General features: G+C 52.0%; 1 protein-coding gene across 3 annotated transcripts in view; it reads right to left on the bottom strand.

Moving 5' to 3' along the window:
* SCUBE3 (signal peptide, CUB domain and EGF like domain containing 3) overlaps positions 1 to 21,259 on the bottom strand; it is a 115,746-nt gene that overhangs the window by 28,663 nt on the left and 65,824 nt on the right. For all 3 annotated transcript variants that reach the window (XM_025206047.1, XM_025206049.1, XM_025206048.1), the window contains 3 exons: positions 17,866 to 17,991; positions 14,115 to 14,231; positions 3,350 to 3,397 (listed from right to left, as the gene is read on the bottom strand). In XM_025206047.1, the coding sequence (XP_025061832.1) occupies positions 3,350 to 3,397; positions 14,115 to 14,231; positions 17,866 to 17,991 (291 nt within the window). The remainder of the gene's footprint in view (positions 1 to 3,349; positions 3,398 to 14,114; positions 14,232 to 17,865; positions 17,992 to 21,259) is intronic.

Raw genomic sequence — 21,259 nt, 5'->3', positions numbered from 1 at the left:
CCCCGAACACCATGCTCTCCCCACTCCACCGAGTGGACATGCTCCAGTGACATAGTTGGTGGCTCTAAACCCTGGGTCCCCACCCACAGCGCATCATGTCTGCTGATGACAGGACCACTTGCTGCGAGGACACTGTGTGGCTCTGGTGAAGGCAGCCAGGCATGTATGGGCTCCAGCTTCAGGACAGCATCAGCTGCTGTAGGCCAGCAAAAGCTTTGCTGGGAAAGCTTTACCGTGTAGCCAAGGCCCTGATTTTTGGATCAGTTGCTGGATGTACCCGCACCACGGCAAGCCTGGGCACGACAGCAAAGATGCTACTTGCACTAGTCCAGTTTGCCCCGGCTTAACTGAGTTGGGAGCGGCACCAGTGTCTCTCACTACTGCTTTTGCCCTGTCCAGCCTAGGAGTCTGTGCAAATCCACCACTAGTTGGGATTGGGACAGAAATGCCAGATCAGATGAGCCTGCAGATGGTCAGAGACAGACCAGCTGTAACCACCTCGACAACAGCTGCAGAGGAACCCAATCCTGCCACTTCACTGATCAGCCTGTGGATCACAACCGCCAACTGCCATCGTACGTACAACCCTCTTGCTGAGATGCTGTGACTGCGGGAGGACTTGAATCCGTGCAATCTAAAGAGATGATCACATGGGAGTCATTATTGCCAGACTGGGGTAGTGTGCTGGGCCTTGTAGTGGGTCTTGGTTCCCAAGCCAGAAGGCACTGTGGAAAAGACAGCGAGCTCTACAAGAAAGGAACAGTCCCTCACACGCACCACAGGGACCCATCTGTCTCTTCCAAGAGCAGTGCTGAAGGGCTTTGCACAGGGCATGGTCTGCCTTGACTGCAGATGACTGTGCTGCAGAGGCATGCAGATGAGGTGGGGAGGCAATGCAGTGGGGGAATGCCCTGTCCTCATTGCAGCGCTCTGACTGGAGAGCCTAACGATGGCTGTCCGTGTACTTACATCCATTATGCCGCAATTGCAGTCCACCTGCTTATCTAATACATCACCACGGAGAAAACATTAGAAGTCTGGGCCAAACTTTTAAAGGCCCTAGGGACATGGGATGGGGCACCTGATTTGCAGGTGCTGAGCTCAGGCAGGTCTGGGGTCCCAGGGTTCTAACCCAGACCTCAGTCTGTCCATCTGTGAAGCAAAGGAGTTCCCTACCTTGTAAAGCATCTTCAGATGAAAGGCAATGCAGTCACGTGCAAGGCCTTGTAAGCACAAATCCATACAGAAGCATGAGAGCCGCCAAAGCCAAACGAGAAGCTGCCATGGCAGCAGACTCAGGACCTGCCACTGCACCAGTTAGCAGGATGGATTCCTTTCCTTATTGGTTTGCCTGTTGGACTCAGCCAGTCTGTCAAGCAGCTACCTCCACTGTGCCCCCAGGATTTGCTAATGGGTCTGGGCCTGTACACCTGCCAAACCTGGCTGGCAATGCAGATGGGCAGGGAGCCTGCACATGTGAGGGCTGGTGACTGAGCCTGAGCACTTTTTTTGCACAAAAGGGCTCAGGTTTGTCTGTGAAAAACCTTAGGGTGAATTCAGGGACTGGCTTGACTTTATGACTGCCTTCACTGGGGATGAGGGCCATGACTTAATCCCTGCTGACAAACCATCAAGTGCATGATCCATGTCACAGCAAGTGCAGAAGGCACTAGGGGAACACCTGTCTGCTTGACCCTGAGCCTCGCAGGTCCTTGGAGTCTGGAAACAAATTTGCAGGCAAATATGGGGCAGTTCAGCTACTAACAGCTCAGCACTGCACCCCAATAAAAACCTTATCCCAGAGGCAAACGGTAGGGGGAGAAGTAGGATAGGGAGGAAGGTGAGCCAGAGGAAGAGAACGATGTGCAGTTCTGTCTCAATGACCCAGGGAGCTGCGCACAGGAGCAGCGGGGAGACGGCGTCTCTACGGGATCACGTATAGCCAAGGCGTTCCTCAGAGTTCAAACCAGAAGCACAAACAGAAGAGAAAAGTGGTAACATCTGTCACTGGACCAACTGGAGTGGACAAAGGGGAAAAACACATTGTGGGCCCTATCCTGTGGAAATCTAAGCTCTTCTTATCCTGCCCCTGCAGGGACCATAGAGAATGAAGATGGTCCCTCACCCTCTGCAGATGCCACCTCAAGGAGAGATTCAAGGAGCTTTGCATTCCCTCCCTGAAAAATGCTGATTTTTAAAACTGACTGCCCACAAATGCTACAGTTCCCAGTGTGGAGGGTAAGGCAGCTTCAAGGATGGCTCTTTCAAGATAAGCTCTCAGTACCGTAGGTGAATATGCAGCAGAGCACAGCGGGAATATGAGGGAAAGCAAGAGAAACTGCGATGCTTTGACTTGGCTATCACTGGCCTTTAGCTCAATGAGTAACAGTGACGCTCAATGAAGGTTAGAGACTTTGGGGGTCTAGCACAAGCCGACTCCTTTCTTCTCCAGGCTGAGACACTGCCCCCCGTACTGTGGGTTCATAGCATCTCAGTTAGCTAGGGAATCACACTACCATCCTGTCCATGCTAGGACCTGGCACCTATGCCCGCTCGACCCACTCCAGGACACGTGCCCTACAAACTGAACAATGTTAAGTCATAATCGCATTTGAAATTCCCATGTCCTTAGTGGCTGGGACATGACTGCATTGAGGTTTAAAATAAGGGAGCCATCAAAATAGGATCCAAGACTTTCTACAACCCTAGCTGTACCTGTTTTCTACATGGAGGTATGATCCAGAGGCAACCGTTCCCAGAATGCAACATTGAGGTTTCAGCTGGAGACAGACCACATTGCATGCTGGGAATGGTAGTTTGAATATCCATCACGATACCGAAATTCCAGTCTAGTCCACTATTTGGAAGCTAGAGAGAAGACTTCTGGTTGCCAAGGCAGGCAAAGCTTCCATGAGACAGAAACAAATGGAGCTACAGCTGTTGCTCCTTGATCAGACAGCTGGTTTTGTCCTCTGCCAACAGGACTGGCTACAAGCAAAAGCAAAGCAAGGAGCTTTTTGGAGCCGCACGTCCCATGCAAGTACTGTTCGTCATGGGAGAGCCCCGTTTCCTTTTCTCTCCCCAGCAATGGAGACAGCTCAAGGGCTGATCCAAGGCCAGGCTTGCGGCAGCGGGTTCAGAAGCTACAGTAGTTGGGGTGGGAGGTTAGTATGCACTGCTGGGGGATGGCGCATGGTTAATGATCCTTCAGCCACATGCTACGGAGCGCAAAGCATGGCATGCAGTTAGTTGGGTAGCTCAGACCCCGTGCCTGGTTATTATCCCGAAACGAGCTGGGTCTAAGGTTAGACGCCTTTGAAGAGATAGAGAGAGAGAAAAAAATATTTACCATTAGAAAACGTCTGGGAGGTAGCGTGTTGCTGGAGGTGCCTCTCCCCTGTTTAACATTATAAAAAAGTGGTTTAGAAACAGTGTCCAGCAAGGAACTCAGTGCTTGTTTGCTTGTTTTGTTTTGTTGGGGTTTTTTTAAAATCAATGATTTCTCATTCTCTGCCTCTCGGTTTTGCAAAGGTTTCTTCCTCCTCACCCACCCCGATGGGTCCAGCACAAAGGCCTGAGCTTGCTTTGTCAAGCCACACTGTCACCCGGTCCTGACCAACCCGTAACGGACTGCCGGGGATAGCCGCTTTTCCCCGCCGCGCCCTGTCTCCACTTCCTCCCACACCTTGATTCTAGACAGAGTTCAGGCTGGCAGGACTCTCAAGCTCCAGGCTGGCAGGGGGGAAGGGAAGGGGAGAAAGAGAGAGTGATAAAGAGAATTAGTATTTAGTGGATTAGTATTTACGGTTAGAGGTCTATTGAAACACGACTTCTGGGGAAAGGTTAGAAGAACTGGGACTATTTAGTCTGGAGAAAAGATTACTAAGGGGGGATTTGATAACAGTCGTCAAACGAAGGAGGGCTCTCGAGACTCTTTAGAGAAGAGGTGAGAGCTTCTTCTCTTTTTTGGCTTCAGGGGACAGGATGAAGAGCAATGGTCTTAACTGGCTACAAGGGAAATTTAGGCTGGATATTTCTCACTGCGATGGCGGTTAAGTATTTAAATAGATTACCAAGAAAAATGGTGTCACCTCCATTATAGGAAGTTTTTAAGAACAAATGAGATGAACACTTGACTGGAATGGTTTAACCAGCAATGATCTTGCCATGAGCAGGAGGCTGGACTAGATGGCCTCTTGAGTTTCCTTTCAGCCCTATTTGTCTATGGTTTAAAATGCCTCCTTACTCCAAGTGAACGCCTTGATACTGTTCCACGTGAACTCTGTGTTCTTGGGCCGGCACAGTGGGAAGCAGGATCAAATTCAGAGGGGACACAGTCAGGTGTATGAGTGATGCTAAGGGTGTATAAATGATGGGAGTCCATGAGACGAGCAGCTACAAGAATGAGTCAATAAGGTCTCGTCTGTTCAGGACAAACTGCACTGGTTTGATTTAAATTCAGTTCAACTTGAGCAGCCTGTTAGTGTAGATGCACTTAAATCATTTTAGCTTAACCAGGTGATTTCTCAAACTAAACCCATTTAAGCAAGGGTTAAACCAATTTAAGCAGGCCTTCATTATATTGGCTGCAGGCAACTAGATCCATTTCAGGTCCGTTTAATTATCCTGCTGCACTTTTCCTGGTATGGGCAAAGCTGAAGAAAGCATGGCCTTGGTACACCAGAGGCCTGATCTTGCTTTCACTGCAAATCAGAATAGTCTCAGAGTATAATGTTCATGTGAAAGCAGCATGGGGGGAACAGTCAGGTGCTATGGAGCCAAAAGTGTGGCAGGAAAAGCAAACAGCAGAGGGAGGAGGGGGGTAAGAAAGCATACATCAAAGTCCCTGCCCACATATACCTTCTCCTGGCCCCTTGGCATATGTATCACACTAATTCAGTCTCCCAAATGCCTGTAGGCTGATGTCCAACCAGTCCTCATTGGCTTACCACATGGGAATCTGGCCCTTGTACCATCAGCTCTGTATCTTGGAGCTGTTTTGCTGCCAATAGCTCCACAACAGACTCCCCGCTTGGAACGAACCTCACCAGCAGAACAGAGAGAGACCTGGAGCAGGGCCCCAGGGAGGAAAAAGGATGATAGAGCTTTACTGAGCCAGCCTGTGTGATAAGGTGGTTTAGAGCGGGACGCACACATTATAGGAGGCTAAGTGAGGTGTGAGGAAGGAGCTGCCTACAGAAGAGGCTTCAGGAGCTAGCAGGAAGGCAAGGGCTGGCTCATACTGGGAAGGGCACAAGACAGGGGAAGAACAGGTTCAACCTGGGGGGGTGGCTACAGGGATCTCAGCCTGGGGGTGGGCATGAAAGAGGCAGCACTAGAGATATTAATCCCTGGTGAGAGGAAGCATGAAACAGCATGCTCCAGGGATGCTCCAGCCAAGAGCAGGGGGTGCTAGGGATGCTGAAACCATATGTAGGATACTTGGGGTATAGGTCTGGGAAGGCTAGGGCAACAGCGAGGTCAAGACCAGGAAACAACTGGGAGTGGATGTGGCACAGTGATGAGTAGGGTGGTATTTTGGCAAGCTGAGGCCCAGTACTAGAGGATTTGGAGAGGCAGCTCTGAGTCAGGATGTTCTTGGACGATGGAAGCCCAACACAGGGGATGGCGGGGACCTGGAAGAAAGGGGCCACAGTTCAGCCCACCCTTGTGTAGAACCTGTATCCATTTTCCAGCCTGCTTTCACACAGGGAAGACTTGAAATGGGGGAATCCTGGTAGTCGTCGGGTGCAGGGACGGCTGGGCCAACATGGGGGAGGTGAAGCATGGAGTAACAGCCACGTATCAAGGGGCTGGGTCTAAGCAGTGCCAGCGCTGAGGTCTGGAGCAGGAGCGGGGCCGGGAAGGGAAAGGAAGAAGGACCGAGCAGGCCACTGTCCTATGCTGCCGCATGCTGTGGGGTGGGTTTGAGAAGGAAAGCTGAAATGGCTGCACCCGCTGACATCCACCCCAAAAAGCCCAGGAGAGTTCACAGGGATCAGTGCTGGGGGGCCCTTTCAGATCAGCTTGGCCCAGATCTCAGCCCTGCTTCCCCCAAATCCCTGCCTAGCAAAACTCATCCACAGCAACGGGCCAGGGGAGCTGCTCTCCACTCTCTGGGCCATGCCGGGGCCACCCAAACGTACGGCTCGCTCCCGCGCAGAGGAAATGCCAAGCAGATGGCTTCAACCTAAGGACAAGCAGCCTGGCAGAACCAGAGAGTGCAAGCTCCCGGGCAGCGCTTCGCCTGAACACGCACGGCCCATGTGGAACCGATTACCCCACAGGGACCGAGAGGAGACAAGCGTCTGAGCAAAGGCTTTAATGAGAAACAAACCCATGAGGCAGGCGAGACTGCGTAGAGGGGAGAGGACCAGGCCCAAGAGAGGATGGAGGTGAAAAGGAAAAGAGAGAAATGAGCCACTCTTGGCCACACCAGCCGCTCGCTCTGTGCAGCATGTGCTATGGGTGCCCGCTCCATGGAAGAACTGTGCCAGCACCTGGAACTGCCCACCGCAGCCTCGGTTTCCCATAAGTTTCCATGCCAGGTGCGCCCAGACTCCTCCAGGGCATGAACACAAGGCTTACCCGCCTTCATCTGCAGACGTGACCAGGGACCCCTCCTCCTCTCATGACTGGGGACCTACCGAATTCACAGTGGAAGTAGAGTGCACGGTGGCTCCTTTAATTGTGCATGTTCTCCCGCAAGCACCTTGCCCCTTGTTCCCCTACCCCCTTTGCTGCTGATTAGCGGAGGACCCCGCCGCTCCCTCCTGATCAGCAGGGAAGCTAAAACTGTGGTTTTTAAACACGGTCCCATTTTTGCCTCCCCGCCAGCCAGCAGCAAACAGCAGGACCGTCCTCAGCCAATCAGTGGTGAGAGGCAAAAACGGCACTATATTTAAAACCCCAGTTTTCACCTCCCTGCTGATCAGGAGCGAGCCGCAAGCGGGGCCCCTCCGTCAGTCAACTGGGGTGGGGAAGGGTGCAGGGGAACCTGCAAGATTAAAGGAGCTATAGCGCACCCCACTTCCGCCACAAATTCGGTAGGTCCCAAAGCATGACTGCACGTGGAGCAGTGGGCAGCAGCAGACTGCCCACTGTAGACACCTGGAAGTACTGCCCCAGCCCCGCTGCGGCTCCATCCAGTCCAGACAGAAACGAATCTCATCTCCCACCCTGGACTCCTGCAAGGGCTAAGCCCTCCCTTTGAAGACCTGTGCTCTACCAGTCCACCCCCAAGCAGCTCCTAGCCCTCCTGGGACCTAACCCAACACCCTCCCCGTGTTAACAGGAGCCGCACAGCGCACCCTCACAACAAGGCAGCTGAGGAAGAATCCACACCCGCTCCCCATTATGGATTTGCTGGAAACCTTGTACACACAGACTCGCTGCTTCCCACCCCCTTATGCTAAAGGTTCCTCATCCTCTTCTGCAGTCCTTGTCCCTTGCTCCCAGCCCTCCAAGCTGCTCACCTCATTACAGAGCACAAACTCCTTTTCCCGCAGTCCCCCTTACCAAGCCCCAGGTTGCTCTTCTCTTTCCAGCATGCCAGCTCTTAGTCCTCGTCACCCTTTTCACTCCTCTTCGCCACAAGCGACAAGTGAGCCAAGACTGCCACGGGTGCAGCTCCACCCCGGCCCCTTGGGAAGGCCAGCTCATGACACCACAGTGCCTGGTCCACTGGCAGGATACGGCCCCCAGAGATAGTTTGCTAGATACTGAATTGATACAGGGGGGAGCTGAGGCCACAAGCCACTCGCATCCTATGTGATTCATGGTCCATCACGCCCAGTAGCCAAGCTTCAGAAAAAGCAAAAACCACTCCACATCAGTGGTCCCCTGCCTCTCCCTCTCTAAGATGACTTTGCAAGAGAAGCTTCCCTTGGGTCCTCCAGCCTCCAAATCCCACAAGGCAGGGCTCATGCTGTAGCCCACAGCCCTAATCAGTACAAAATACACCAAGAGCCAGAGCTACCGAGTAGGTCTGTCTTCAAGATAGCAGAGGAGATGCTCTCCACTCCTAATCTCTGGCCCCCTGCCCAAGGGGGATCCATCAGCTAGGAACTCCTCATCAGCCTTGGTGCTGGTTCCTACAGCGGAAGCAACCTGGGCTCCATCACGACAAAGGATTCTGCGAGCATTTGAAGAGGACCGATTGCCAGCGGTGAAATGCGAGCCAGGGACACTCAGAACACACCTGCCTGTAAAAGCTGAACTGCATTTTGTTTCCCCTGCCGAATTTGCTTCCAGATTGCTGATGCACTCTGCTGCACCCCAGGCGCACGCACATCCTCTGCACCTACAGAGAGCCTCGCACAGCAAGAACGCGGTCACTCGCCCCTCCGGGCTCTACAAGTGTCTGACAGCCAGAGCCAGGAGGAGCCAGCAGTATAAAAGGGAGCAGAGGGAAGGGAAGCTACAGGTCAAGGAGTGCTAATGGCACACAGAGTCGTTCCCCTCCAAACTAGTAGTTTAAAACCTAAACTAACCAGCAAGTGAGGGCTATGAGGTGCCCCTTGTGAGAGGAGTTCAGTGATGAAAATCTATTTCTTAATAGAAAGGTACCCATTTTGCAAAAAGCCAGGGCAGGATATGGCTCCCTCTGAACACAAGACAGAAAGTTTCTACAGTAACACTGAGAAGCTGGCCCAGTTGGAAAAGGGTGCCATGGCTGTAATGCACACTAGTGAGGCAGGAAGGAAGAGATGCCCATCCCGGGGAGCCTTCATAGAGAAGACATGGATTGCCAGGGCCACACAGACCAACTCCTCCTCTGGGGCCACCAAGGCAGTGATGGGGCAGTCTGGGGGAAGGTGACTGCTGCTCCGAGGACAGCCATGTCCTCAGACTCCCTGGTTTGCTAAAAGCTCAGAGAAAAAACAGCTGAGGAGAAAAAATAAATCGTTAGACTAGGGCATGGGGGCAGCGCTGCCAAGTGACAGGGGGTGTGGGACACTGTGGCACAAGGGCAGTGCTGCCGCGGCTCAGAGACCGTTGCATATTGTGGCACGAGGACAGCGCTGCTGTCTCTGGATGGCATGTACAGGCACCTCGGGGAAGCGAGTTAGTGGGAAAGCTGACAGCTCCATTAACGACAGTGCGCCTCAATCCCATTTTCTTCAAGCAGAACAAAAGGAAGAAGCCAAGTCCAGATGCTGAAGCCAGAACGCCAGGCCTGTTGCTTCCTTTGACAGTGGACAGAGCAAGCCCATCCTGCCGTATGTGAGGCTGACCTGACACAGTGTGCTGCAAAGAGCTTTCATTGAGAGGGCTTTTTATTTGATTTTATTTTTTTAAAGGGCTGCTTTAGAGAATAAATCTAAATACATAAGGTCATCGGCCTCCCCTCCCACCGCTGCTGGAGACATGGTGGGAGTCATTAGGGCTGGCCCCGCTCTGCTTGGAGGCATGTTATTCATTATCTGCATTTTTAAAAGCAGCAATAAAAAGCGGAAAAATGAAAAACACCGGCCACGGCCTAATGAAACTGTCATTCAAATGAGCCGGTCGCGCTTCCTGCCGGGTGGTGTGATCTGAAGGGGACCTGGATTAGGGGCCTGCTCAGAGCAGCTCTTCAAACGCACCGCATTCAATTTCAAAGCCTGCGGCCTGGGGAGTGGGTTTGCGTTCCCCTTGCTGGAAACTTTATTCCCCTTGAAATGATGAAATATTTCAGAGGAAATGGAGATGGGAGGGGGGTAGGACTAGGGAGGGAGGACACGGGGGGGAAGGGGGGAAGCAGGGAAGGCTGTTTGCTGAGACCCGGCTGTAAAACAAAAAAGGGCAGTTATAAATATCCAAGCAGGTACCTTAGCCTCCTGCCTGGCTATAAATCTGTCGGCCGAGCATCCCCGCGGGGAAGGCGTGATCGGCTGCCTGCTAATAACCGACGGCAGCACAATTCTGCACTGTTTCCAATGGAGGCAGGCGCAAGGGTGGGACTCGGGCGCGTTCACATGCTGTCAACTGGAGCAGGACAAAGCTCGCCTTCCAAGGGCGCTCAACAGCAATGCCAGATGTAAGGGAGGGCAGGATACGGCTCCCTCCGAACGTGAGACAGACAAAGTCTTCACCGATAACACGGAGGTCCTATGAGGAAGCTGGTCCAGTCTGAAGAGGCGCCACGGCTGTAATGCCCACTTCTGAGGCAGGAAGGCAGAGGATGGGAGATGTAGGAAACAGAGCTAGGGCACAAGTCCCGAGGGAGGCACCAGCTGCCTGGCTGGATTTGGATACCATTAGATTTCTTCGTCACCCCATGTCACTTCAGGTGTGGCACTGGGCGAGCAGAAAGGTAAAATGGGCACAGGGAATCAAACAGGGAAAGGCTTCCCGAGGGGCTAGAGTTTATGGAGCAAACGTGGGAGTAGATTATTTGATTTTCAAGACTGACTAGTGGTTTCAGGGTCCTCTACATTTCGAGCCCTGTGCTGAGACGCCAAAGGTTTGAGCTCTCAGACCCGCCGAAAACTAGGCTCTGTAGGTTGTCCCCAGCTGGGTGCCCCAGATCACTAGCCACTTGCAAAACTTGGTCCTTTACCACCTGTTATGCAGTCGAGGTCCTCAACTGAGGACCTCAAAACACCATTTGACATAAGGGAAATGAGCTCTGGGGAACCTGGAAGACAATACGTTTTGGCCCCGTTTTACTGCTGGCTGAGCAGAAGAACCTGGCGTAGGCTTGATCGTCCTGATTCCTGAGTGAGCGGAGCATCGCTCTCGGTAGAGAGCAGGCGTCGTGGGCACCCGAGTCCTCAGTTCTCGGCACTGCAGTGCCTGGTTAGAGAAGCGGTGTAAGGCCAACAAGAAGGAGCAGAGCCCTGCCTGACCTGAACACTGCTCCTTCCAGAGTGAAATGCCAGGAAAATATTGGGGAATATATTGAAAAATGGAACACATTTCAATAAGCCATTACAGTTCCTAAGGACCAGGGTCAGATTCACAAAGAGTATTTAAGCAGATCTCATGGCGAACTGCTATAAAAGCCTTTGGGAGTTAGGCATCTAACTTGTTTAGGTCCTTTTATAAATCTCTACATCTTGCCTAAATCTCTGTAAATTTGGCTTCAAGTCCTATGCTCAGTGACATCCACCTTCCTGACTTTGGTGGGAGAAAGATAAAGTCCTGTGGGACTTTGTAACCAAATTTACTGTGCTACTGGCTATTATTTTTTTGGCAGGAAACTGAGGAGTTGCTCTGAGAGTTGAGAAAAGCAACTGCAGTACCCATCTTTAGAGAAAAGTAAGGAGTGGAACTGGTCATTACTGCCCCATTGGTCTAAATTTTATTCCTAGAAAAGTTAGTAAGGGGAAAAACATTAAACTTTGAGAAAGAAATGGATATTGGAGCAATAAGCAGCAAAGGTTTGTATAGTCTAGGTCTGGCTAGGCAATTATTATTTTTATGGATAGAGTAATGCAACTCATAGGTTACTGGAATGTGGAGATATCATCTGTTTGGACCGTACTGGGACAGCGTCTCCTGAAATGATCCGTCAGTGAGGACACGGACTCTGTTGTGTGAAATTAAAAAGGACCATGAACAAAGTGTAATAAAGAGGATGAGGAGCTCTCCAGGAATCACTGTTATTCATAACTGCAGTACCACCTTGAAACCCCAACCACGCACCCACTCAGCCAAACGAGTAAGCTGTCTCTGCCCCAAAGAGCTCAAGTCCAACCCTTCTTTAATATCTTCATGAGATTAAGCATTATATTTTTTATACACCAATAGCTCGGTGAAGACGGGAGGAGCTGAAAACACAAGGAAGGAATGAGAAAGACAAAGGGAACCAGAGGGACTGGAAACATGAGAAAAACAATGCAAGACCAGTGAGATTTACCTTGGAGGAATGTAAGAGAATCTCTCTGGGGCAATAATGTCAAGCACTGATCTCTAATGGGTCTGAAAAGCAGCAGGGTTGAATAAGATCTACAGGTGAAAGTGAGCAGTAACTCAGCCAGGCATTCATGGTACAATATGGCAACAGCAACAGCCAAAATGCTTGAGGTTGCACAGGAAAAGGCACCAAATCCTACAGCAGGAAGGCATTAGCCCTTCTGGACAGAGCTCCCACTGGAGGCAATGGGAGTTCTGCCATTGACTTCTACAGTCAGGATCTGCATGGCTCTGGTGCCTGAGGAAGGGGCATAGTACACTCAGTTCCAAAAACTCATGTCCCAGAAAGAGAAATGCCGAACTGCAGGGAGTTCAGAGAAGAACACAGCATTTTCAATACCACACATCCACCTGGGTTAGGGAGCTTGATTAGATGGAGATGTTAACAGAAATACAAACCAGCTCTCTGAAGTCTAAGGGGGAACAGGCTATCAAGGCCACTAATACGAGTAAACACCAAGAAGGGAATGGGATTCATTAGAGAGGTGAAAGGAGGTAGAATTAGGTATAGCATGATGCCATTAAAAGGCAGAGAAACTTGGGCTGAATACCAGGAAAATCTTGGCAGCAAGATACCTGGGGCAGGGAATGGTCTCCCTGGGGATAAAGCAGGAGTTCCACTAGCAGGGCATTCACACATGGACTCAGATCACTTGTGCATGACAGGCAACAAGCCCATGGTCTGGGCACAGGGACTGGAAGGGCTTTGCCACCATTTGTGTGGGAGGCTGAGGCTGTCACTCGGTAAGCAGAACATTCCCTGGGCGTGCACCATGGGGACTTCAACCCCTCCATTGCTTTTAATTCCCTTTTTATTTTGCAGTAAGAGCTAAAATGTTTACAGCAATTTGTGGCCTTAATCACTTCCCCAACGTAACATTTTTTAAATCAAATCAGCTGCAAGGCTGCGCAAGCATATGAAACCAGTAAAACTTCTATCTCTGTTTGATGTTTTATAATTTGAAAACACACACAGCAAAGACATGATTTAGAGGAGAAGAGGGCTGTATTTTCTTTTTCATTTCTGCAAGACAATTGTTTTTGGGCTGAGGCCTCACGGTGCCTAGATCCAGCTTGGAACAGACCGTTATGTCCAAATCTTACCCCCCACTATCCCTCTCCAGAGTTCAGGGGTAATAAACACAAGGGAAGATAAGAGCTAGCCTAGAGCAAAGCATCAGATGTTACGCAAAGCATTGAAACTCTGTCCAGCGAACTCTCCCCAGTGTGGAAGAAGGCACTTGCTTCAATGGAAGCTCGTAAGTGTGGGTACAAGAGTGTGAGTAGAGGGTGTGCAAGTACAACAAGCAAGCATGTGTACAACAGCCTGGAAGCAGAGGACCCCTCACAGCTGTCTACAATTATGCTTTAAATAATGCATACATTTGTGCTATCCCATCATGTAATCAACCTAGATTTAGCTTCCTTCATAACCATGTACAAAAGACTAGATTTGCTGTATTACCCCAAGCAGCCTCAGCTCCAGCACCCACTTTCTACTGATTCTTTTTTTTTTTGTTGAAGGTGGCTTTCAATTAGCTTCCAGCAATTACAGGGCTTATGACATATAGCTGAGCACTTCTGAATCCGTCCAGTACAGGACAGTAATCACTCACGCACGCGTAGCCTATTATAATCTATAAACCCCTCTGTTACTCTTTAGTTTGGATTTCCCGTGGGGGGAAACTCCACCCCGTCCCAGAAGCCTGAGAAGCTAGTACTTTCAGGGTATGTCTGTGGTGCACTGGCAGCATCTGCTAGGTAGGCTGGCCCCGAGTACACCCCAGCCACCCACTTCCACTCACACACTCCACACGTGTGGTCATCTCCAGTGGATTCTCTCAAGCATGCTAGAAAATGAGGTCTTGAGAGCAGCCGCTGAAAGTGATCTGCAGCAGCTACCGTGGCATACCTCTGGGCACATCTCATGCATGCAGGCGTACCTGGGAACAGCTCACCCGAGGCTCCCTGCCCTCAGTCTGCCCCTGAGCCACCTGTTAGGCTTATTCTCTGCCTTCTCTGTAAAGCTGTTCACAGCAGCACTGATCCTTACTACATGACTGGAACCACAGCCTCTGAGGGCTACAGCTGGGGGAGGAGGAGCGTTCAGTGTGCGTCAGGCACAGCAGTCTCACAAGCAGACAGCCCTACTACAGGAGCACCAAGACCAAGCCCCAGCAAGTGCCCCAGGGGTTGGGTTGGCTCTCACCTACCTATGCACGTTTTCCCATCAGAAAATAGCACAAACTTCACATGGCAGCCACACTTGGGCCCTTGGTCCGTGTCATCACAGGTGTGCTGGCAACCTCCATTCCCATAGTTGCAGGTCACTGTAGGAGGCAAAGAACATGTCATCAAGCACTGATCTGGGGCTGCTGACAGGAAGCAGCTCTGAGCGTCATTGTTGTGCCTATGAGGACCAAACACATGTTGAGACTGTCCCTCCCAAGGATCTGGCACCCCACCTCATTGCACTGGGCCAAACAGTCCCCTCACTCTACCATCAGATCTCCTGCCACACTAAATCAGGCTAACCAGCCCATCTAGGCAGTCCTCTTACTTCCCTCCTGACTCAAACAGGCAACTTGGTCCATATCATCTATCATCCCATTCTGATGTTCAGTCCATCAGGAATGCATGGAGGGATGTGATTTCTGTCTCTGAGGCCCATTCAGTCCATGGCACAGTTCCATCTGTGGTCATTTCCATCCTGTAGTCTACTAGGAACCAGGCTCATCCCCCATAACTCCTTCCACATTGGCCTATTCACCATCCCAGGATACGGACATTCAGTTAATAGTCACCTGAACGGTGCTTGAATGGTTTAGCGATGAAAGGATGAGTGGGGGTGAGAGAGCCAGCCTGGGTGAGATGGGGAAATGCACCATGCCAGGTTTTACAGGCTACATACCCTGATGCCACCAACTGAAAGTTTAAATCTAGCCCAGATTTTCAAAAGTGACTAGTGATTTCTGGGTGCTTTCTGAAGGTCAGAAGGGGTTGTCACTTGCCTTCTCAAATGCGGGGTTCTTGACTGCATCAAGTTGGGCCCTGAAAAGTGCTGGTCACTTTTAAAAATCTTGGCCCAGAGACTGAAGGTAATTGCCACTTAATGGCTACTTGGCAAAAAACCCCACCTCAGCCTCCAAAGTACAAACAGGAAGCTGGCCTACTGGCAGGCTTCCTGCCAAGAGGCCGGTGGTCCCAAGTTCAAATCCCAAGGAAATGCAGGCAGCAGACGTGATAATAGCTATGGGCCTGAAGCAGGCAAAATTCTCTCTGCCCAGTGCTATGCAAAAGGTCAAAACAGACCAAGGGGATCAAGACTCATTGGGCCCCATGGACCTGATCCAGACCACGGAGCTTCCAGATGTGCGAGCAGAGGCAATGGCATTAATACCTGTGGCTGCCGGAGCAGCTGTTTCGATGCGGCTCTGGAACCCAGGGAGTCAATGCCTCTACTGCTTACCTTCCCCCTTTTCCCTTACCCTGTGACTAAAATCTGCATCAAGGGCAGGTAAAGGGTGGGGGGGATGTGAGCGGCATTAATGAGAGCCATGGGACTCTACAGCCTGGAAAAGCATAAGCTCTGGGGTGACTTGGTGGCAGCCTATAAGTACATAAGGGGTGTGCATCAAGAACTGGAAGAAAGTCTGTTCACTAGGGCACCCCAAGGGAAGACAAGGTCCAACAGTCACAAGCTCCTGGAAGACCATTTTAGGCTGGACATAAGCAAAAACTTCTTTACCGTCCAAGTCCCCAGGGATTGGTATAAACTCCCCCCAGAGGTGGTGCAAGCACCTACTCTGGACACTTTCAAGGAACACTTGGATGCCTCTCTTGCTGGGGTCCTTTGACCCCAGCTGACTTCTTGCCCCTTGGGCAGGGGGCTGGGCCCGATGATCTTGCGAGGTCTCTTCCAGCCCTAATGTCCATGAAATCTATGAAATTCTCTGGGTTCCAGACCCACACCAAAACAGTGGCTCCGGCAGTCACAGGGATTAACACTGCTGCTGCAGGGGCTCCAGCTGCTGCCGTGATGAGCCCTGTGGGCCAAATCCAGCCTGTGAGACATCCTCATGGGCTGAATCTGGCCCAGCGGCTGTATGTTTGACATTCTGGACTTGGCAATTACAATGGTTCCAGAATCCCGAAGGACAGGAACTGAAAGGACAGTCTCAATACACAGCACTACAGGGCTGAGATCAAGGGTTGCCAGCTAGACCTTCGCCTGTTAAATCTTAAACTTACAGGATTTAAATACCAGTGCATGCAGGAACTTTTAGGCTGAGATAATCAATGCAACCAGAGGTGCTGAGTATGTGGGGGTCTGAGGGCCCTGCCCCCCCTGGGAAGAGGGCTGTCACCTGAAATGCATAAAACTTTCCACAAGTCCGTCATCTTGCCCCCACCCCTCATTGCCTTCCCCCTGCAAAAATAAAAGTTGGCAACCTAGTAGATTTGAGGAATTCTTGCTGGACATTTCTAAATGAGTCTGACGTTCCCTGAAGAAGCTCAGCAGAGGAAAGCTGCTGTGTGGGTGCTTGCATCTTCCCCCGAGACGTCTAGTACCTGTCACCATCAGAGACAGAGCTAGATGGACTGTGGGTTCTGACCCAGCATAGCTGAGCTTGGCCACTAACAAAACGCTTTGTCAAGGGCCTGCCTGGGATTTCCAGAACCTCCTAAATCAATGACGTGCTTCTGAAAATCCTTCCCACCGTTCTGAAGGAGGTAAGTTGTTCTTTACATTTAGCCCGGAGTGAAAATTTGCTGGCCGGATTAAAACTCTAATCCATCAGCATTTTTACGTGCTTGCTGTGAAGATCAAATAAAGAGAATAAAACAAATAAAACTAAATAAATAAAAGATTAAAAAAAAAAATTGCCTTGGCATCGCCAGCAAGCTCTTGGCGGGAGATCAGACATCTGACAGCCTCGCTTCCCTGGGGAGATGCTTTTGGTGTTTTTCTGGTGCCAATCACACTCCAGGTGCCAGGGCAAGAGACACGCCACTTTCCAAACAGAGTGGCCTAGACAGTCAGCACAGCCCTGGGGTAAGCCCGTGAAGATGTCTGACCTGACAGCCACGCAGAGCTATACTGGAGAAGACTGGCCTGGCACTGTTGCAAAAGAGCAAGCTCTGCTGCTCATCTGAAAAGTTCTGGTTGCTGGAAGTGGGAAGAGGAGGCAGGGTGGCTTAGCAAAGGTCACATGGGAGGTGTTAGGTCTTTGGGACCCTGTTTTATATTGCCTGTGCCCTGCAAAGGTTGCCCCACTCTGCGCAGCCCTGGCCACGAAGGCACATGTGAACTGCTGGACAGCTGGTCATGCAGGTGAGGGGCACGTGCAGCAGAAGCCAACAGAGGAGTTAAGAAGGCTGGTCAGAGATAGCTCTTAAACTCCAGGAAATCCACCCACTTGGAAGCTGGGTGTTGTTAAGCTCTTAGGAGAAGTCAAGATTTTGTTCACAGAGCTGGGAAGTTTTGTCCAGTGCTTTGAGCAGGGGAGGACGGGATTCACGGCCCCTGGCTTTCATCTCTGACATGTGGAAGTCGTCTTAATGGTTAGAGCAAGGGGGTGAGGGAAGGGAATCAGAACTCTTGGGTTCTTTAGCTGGCTCCAAAAGGGATCAAGAGCACGATGCCTGGAGTCAACTCTACTTCCTGGTTTGGGAAAGAAGATGGTCTAGTGCTCAGTGAAAGAAACAGACTGGGGTTCATGAACCTTGTGCTTGATGCAGGGGGTATGGGAGCCAGGGGGCTCAGGTTCAGTCCCTGAGCTAGGAGGTGCACATGGTCTAGAGCAGGGGACAGGAGTCTGGAGAGCCATGTATTATTATAAAAGAAGTGGGTGCCATGAAGCAGGGTCAAGGCCTAAAGCCCCACAAAAAGGAGGGGGATAGGAGGCAGGGCTCCTGTCCACTGGAGCAGACACCAGGTGCTGCTGGGCACCATGTTCTTACATTTGCAGTCCCGCTGATTCTTGGTGAGCTCAAAGCCTGGCCGGCACTCGCAGGCGATGCCCCCCTTGGGGGTCTCCCGGCAGATGTGGGCACAGCCATGGTTCTTGTTCATGCAGTTCATTCCTTCTAAAAGAGAGAAGAAAGCACATAAAAGCTCCGCAGCTCCCTCCGCAGGGTCAGCAAAGGGTCTAGGAGGGCCAGGGCTGGGACCTAGCGATGATGAGCGAGGTGCTCTCCTGCTTGTTGGGGCTAAATACAAGACCGCCGCTAACTTGGCAGGGGCTGGGGGCAGATAAAGTGATCACTGGCAGAGACCACACCAGGCTCCCCCACCCGCCATGGAAACCTGTGCTTTCAGCAAGTGCTGAGGGAGATGCATCGGCAGCCTTGGACTGTGCCATGGAAGATGTCAGCTCAAGGAGCAGTTCTCAGGACAGTGAACCACAGGGCCAACCTTCCCTAGTGCATGCATCCCTCACCCTATGGGTCTTCAAGTCCCTTCAAGCACTTCCTGCTTGCCTGGGAAAGATTCCCTGGGGACACGCGTCACCCACGTTTGTCACGGAAAGGAAACATTTTGCCCTTACTCCTTGGCAGGCTACTTACCATCAACCCTTCCTTGGCACCCATGCCATTGCTATGTCTGTCCCACTCCCTCTTATTCGTGCCATGCCTATCTCCAACCTCCCTACCAGAACCAGGCCAAGGCCTCCTATCTCCTTCTCCATACTGCTCTACAAATCAGGGCCCTTTCCCTTTGCCCTGGGCCCATCCCCTTTGCCCTTACTCCTTGGCAGGCTACTTACCATCAACCCTTCCTTGGCACCCATGCCATTGCTATGTCTGTCCCACTCCCTCTTATTCGTGCCATGCCTATCTCCAACCTCCCTACCAGAACCAGGCCAAGGCCTCCTATCTCCTTCTCCATACTGCTCTACAAATCAGGGCCCTTTCCCTTTGCCCTGTGCCCATCCCACTCTCTCCCCATTCACTAACATCCCGCCATGCCCTGTCTCTCTGACTCCCTGGTCGGCTCAATAGCTTCAGCAGTCACGAAGGGCCCTGCAGGAAGCCCTGCTAACACACTCCAGGCTGTTTCCTTGGGAGGGTGCAGCTCAGAGAAGGGCCCGCCTGGGCTCTCTCTGTGCTGAAAATGTGCCAGAGGCAGCATTAGCTGCAGACACTGCTGTCTGGGACGTCCGCGCTGCAAACTAAACAGGGCGCTGCTGACTCACGCCCCTGGATTGTTTTTGCTTTGCTCTGGTGTGATGGACGCCGAGTCCAGAGATCCTTCTCCAGACCAGGCCTGGCAGCATCCATCACCGCACACTGGCCACTCGCCACAAACAAGAGGCAGAGCCAAGAAGGCCACGTCCCCTGGATATGCAGCACTCGGAGAGCTCAGGGTGGCCAAGACCTACCTGACACATTGCATGGGGTAGCTGCTGCGGCTCATATACGGGAAACAATCTCAGCTTCAGCCCTGCTTAGGCTTTCCCAGGGAGTGAAAAGGGCTGGAGGCACCTGGAGGTCACTGTACTAACCCAGTGAATCGACTCAGAGCCTGACAAGATGCAGCCGGCTCTCAGGCAGCTTGCAGCCACATTTGGGGCCAACTCCTGCCCTGTGGAGGTCGCATACTCCTTGCCCCTTGCATCTGTGCCCCCAGACTTTCCCTCCAGGCCATAGAGCAGCTGCTTTGTGAGCACAGAGCATCCCTGACCCTGGTCAGGGCACTGCCTCCCCACAGGCTGGCTCACACAAAGCCAGCCGCTTTATGTTCAAGCTGGGCAGAGGGCACATCTGGATGCTGGAGGCATCATGTCTGCCGGGGACAGCTGTCCCAATGCTCCCCCCCCAGGGAGCCAGAGCAACAGCCTCACCCAGCACTAGAGGCAGAGAGTGACCCACAAGGACAGGGCTAATCAGTCACCCAGTCCCTCTCTCTCAGGCAGCTCATCTCACCCCAGGACTTAGCCTCCAGGCTAGACTCACCGATTCATAACAGCCCCATGATGGCGTGTTCAGACCCAGCTGTCCCTGTGTGATCAGCTCGCCACTGAACCATCGTACTGGGAAGTGTTAATAGCTCCCAGCAGGTGTGTCCCTGATCTACAGGCAGTCTTCATTCAAGCATCAAGACCTCATTAAAGCTGACACCTGCTAGCTGGGCTTCACTCAGCCTATGTGGCAGAAGTGAGGCCTTTATGCAACACAATGACCGAAACCGTTGCCTAAGGCACCGGATCACACAAGGATGTTGGAGCAGGACTGGACTCTGGGAGGATTAGAGGGGTTTCCCTGGGGACTGCCTGCAAATGTGGGAGCTGAGGCACTGATTCAGCACAGCTGGGTGTGTGGTAGGGATGCTAGAGAGAGAAAGCAGCAAGAATATGGCCCTGAGAGAGAGCTGAGACGGGGCTCTGTGGAGCTCAAGGCTGGCTGGAAAGGCAGGTGGGGAAACTGCGAGCACACAACCTGCTGCTCATTGCTATTATAGTATCCCACCACTGCCACAATTTGGCCTCTTTTGTGGCTGAAGGGCTTGAGTTGTGAGCCGAGAACAGAGAAGCTGGCAGTTCTATGATATTCAGGGAGATGGGATTTGGGACAGTCCCTGGAAATAAACAGGACTGGACCAAATGATATCCCTGACTCTCCTCCTGGAGAGAGCTCAGCATGGCCCTGGGTCCTGCCCAAGTGCCTGTGATACCGGGCAGCAGCACTTTATCCTGCTGCCCAGTTGACAGGAACCATCTCTAGAGGATGCTCCATAGGGCCCTGCCCGTACGCAAGCAGGGAGATGGGAACACGGAGGGGATGATTGTGGTCACAGGCCTCGCTGCACACTCGTAATTGGAATATGGTTTGTGCTCAGCAATGGAGAGCATAGGGAGGGGGGAAGGAGCCAGGGTCCCAGTGGCAGCAGCAATGCCAGCTGCCGTCTCCATTTCAATGTGTGGCCCTGGGGGTTCCTTAGTCGGTGGCATGGTACAGTGGGAAAAGCATGGGGCCCCAGCCCTGGAGGAAGTGCCCATAAGCCACTTTAAGCGTTGATGACCGAGGCAGAATTTACATGCTTTCTGCCCCAGAGGTGGGAGCAGGAGAGAAGGCAGAGGGAGGCAGGTCTGGGGAGCTACTGGACTTGTGGCTGTATCATAGCCATAATCTCCCCTCCCCAGTTTGCTCACCTCCCTCCTGGAAGCTTCAGTCCCAGTTGCCAGATGGGGTGCGGCTCCCTTTCCTCTCTCTCCCCCACCTCCCTGCCTGACCCCTGGCTGGGCCTGGGCCCTGGGAGGCTGAGGATCTGCTGACGCCCAAAACCCGTCTGCCTCGCTCTCCTGGGAGACAAGGAAAGGTCACCTGTAACCTCAGCTGTAAAAAGCCAGGTTCA

Source organism: Alligator sinensis, unplaced genomic scaffold (assembly GCF_000455745.1).
Source record: "Alligator sinensis unplaced genomic scaffold, ASM45574v1 scaffold872_3, whole genome shotgun sequence".
Classification (NCBI taxonomy): domain Eukaryota; kingdom Metazoa; phylum Chordata; order Crocodylia; family Alligatoridae; genus Alligator; species Alligator sinensis.
This window is presented reverse-complemented; position numbering and strand designations above follow the sequence as displayed.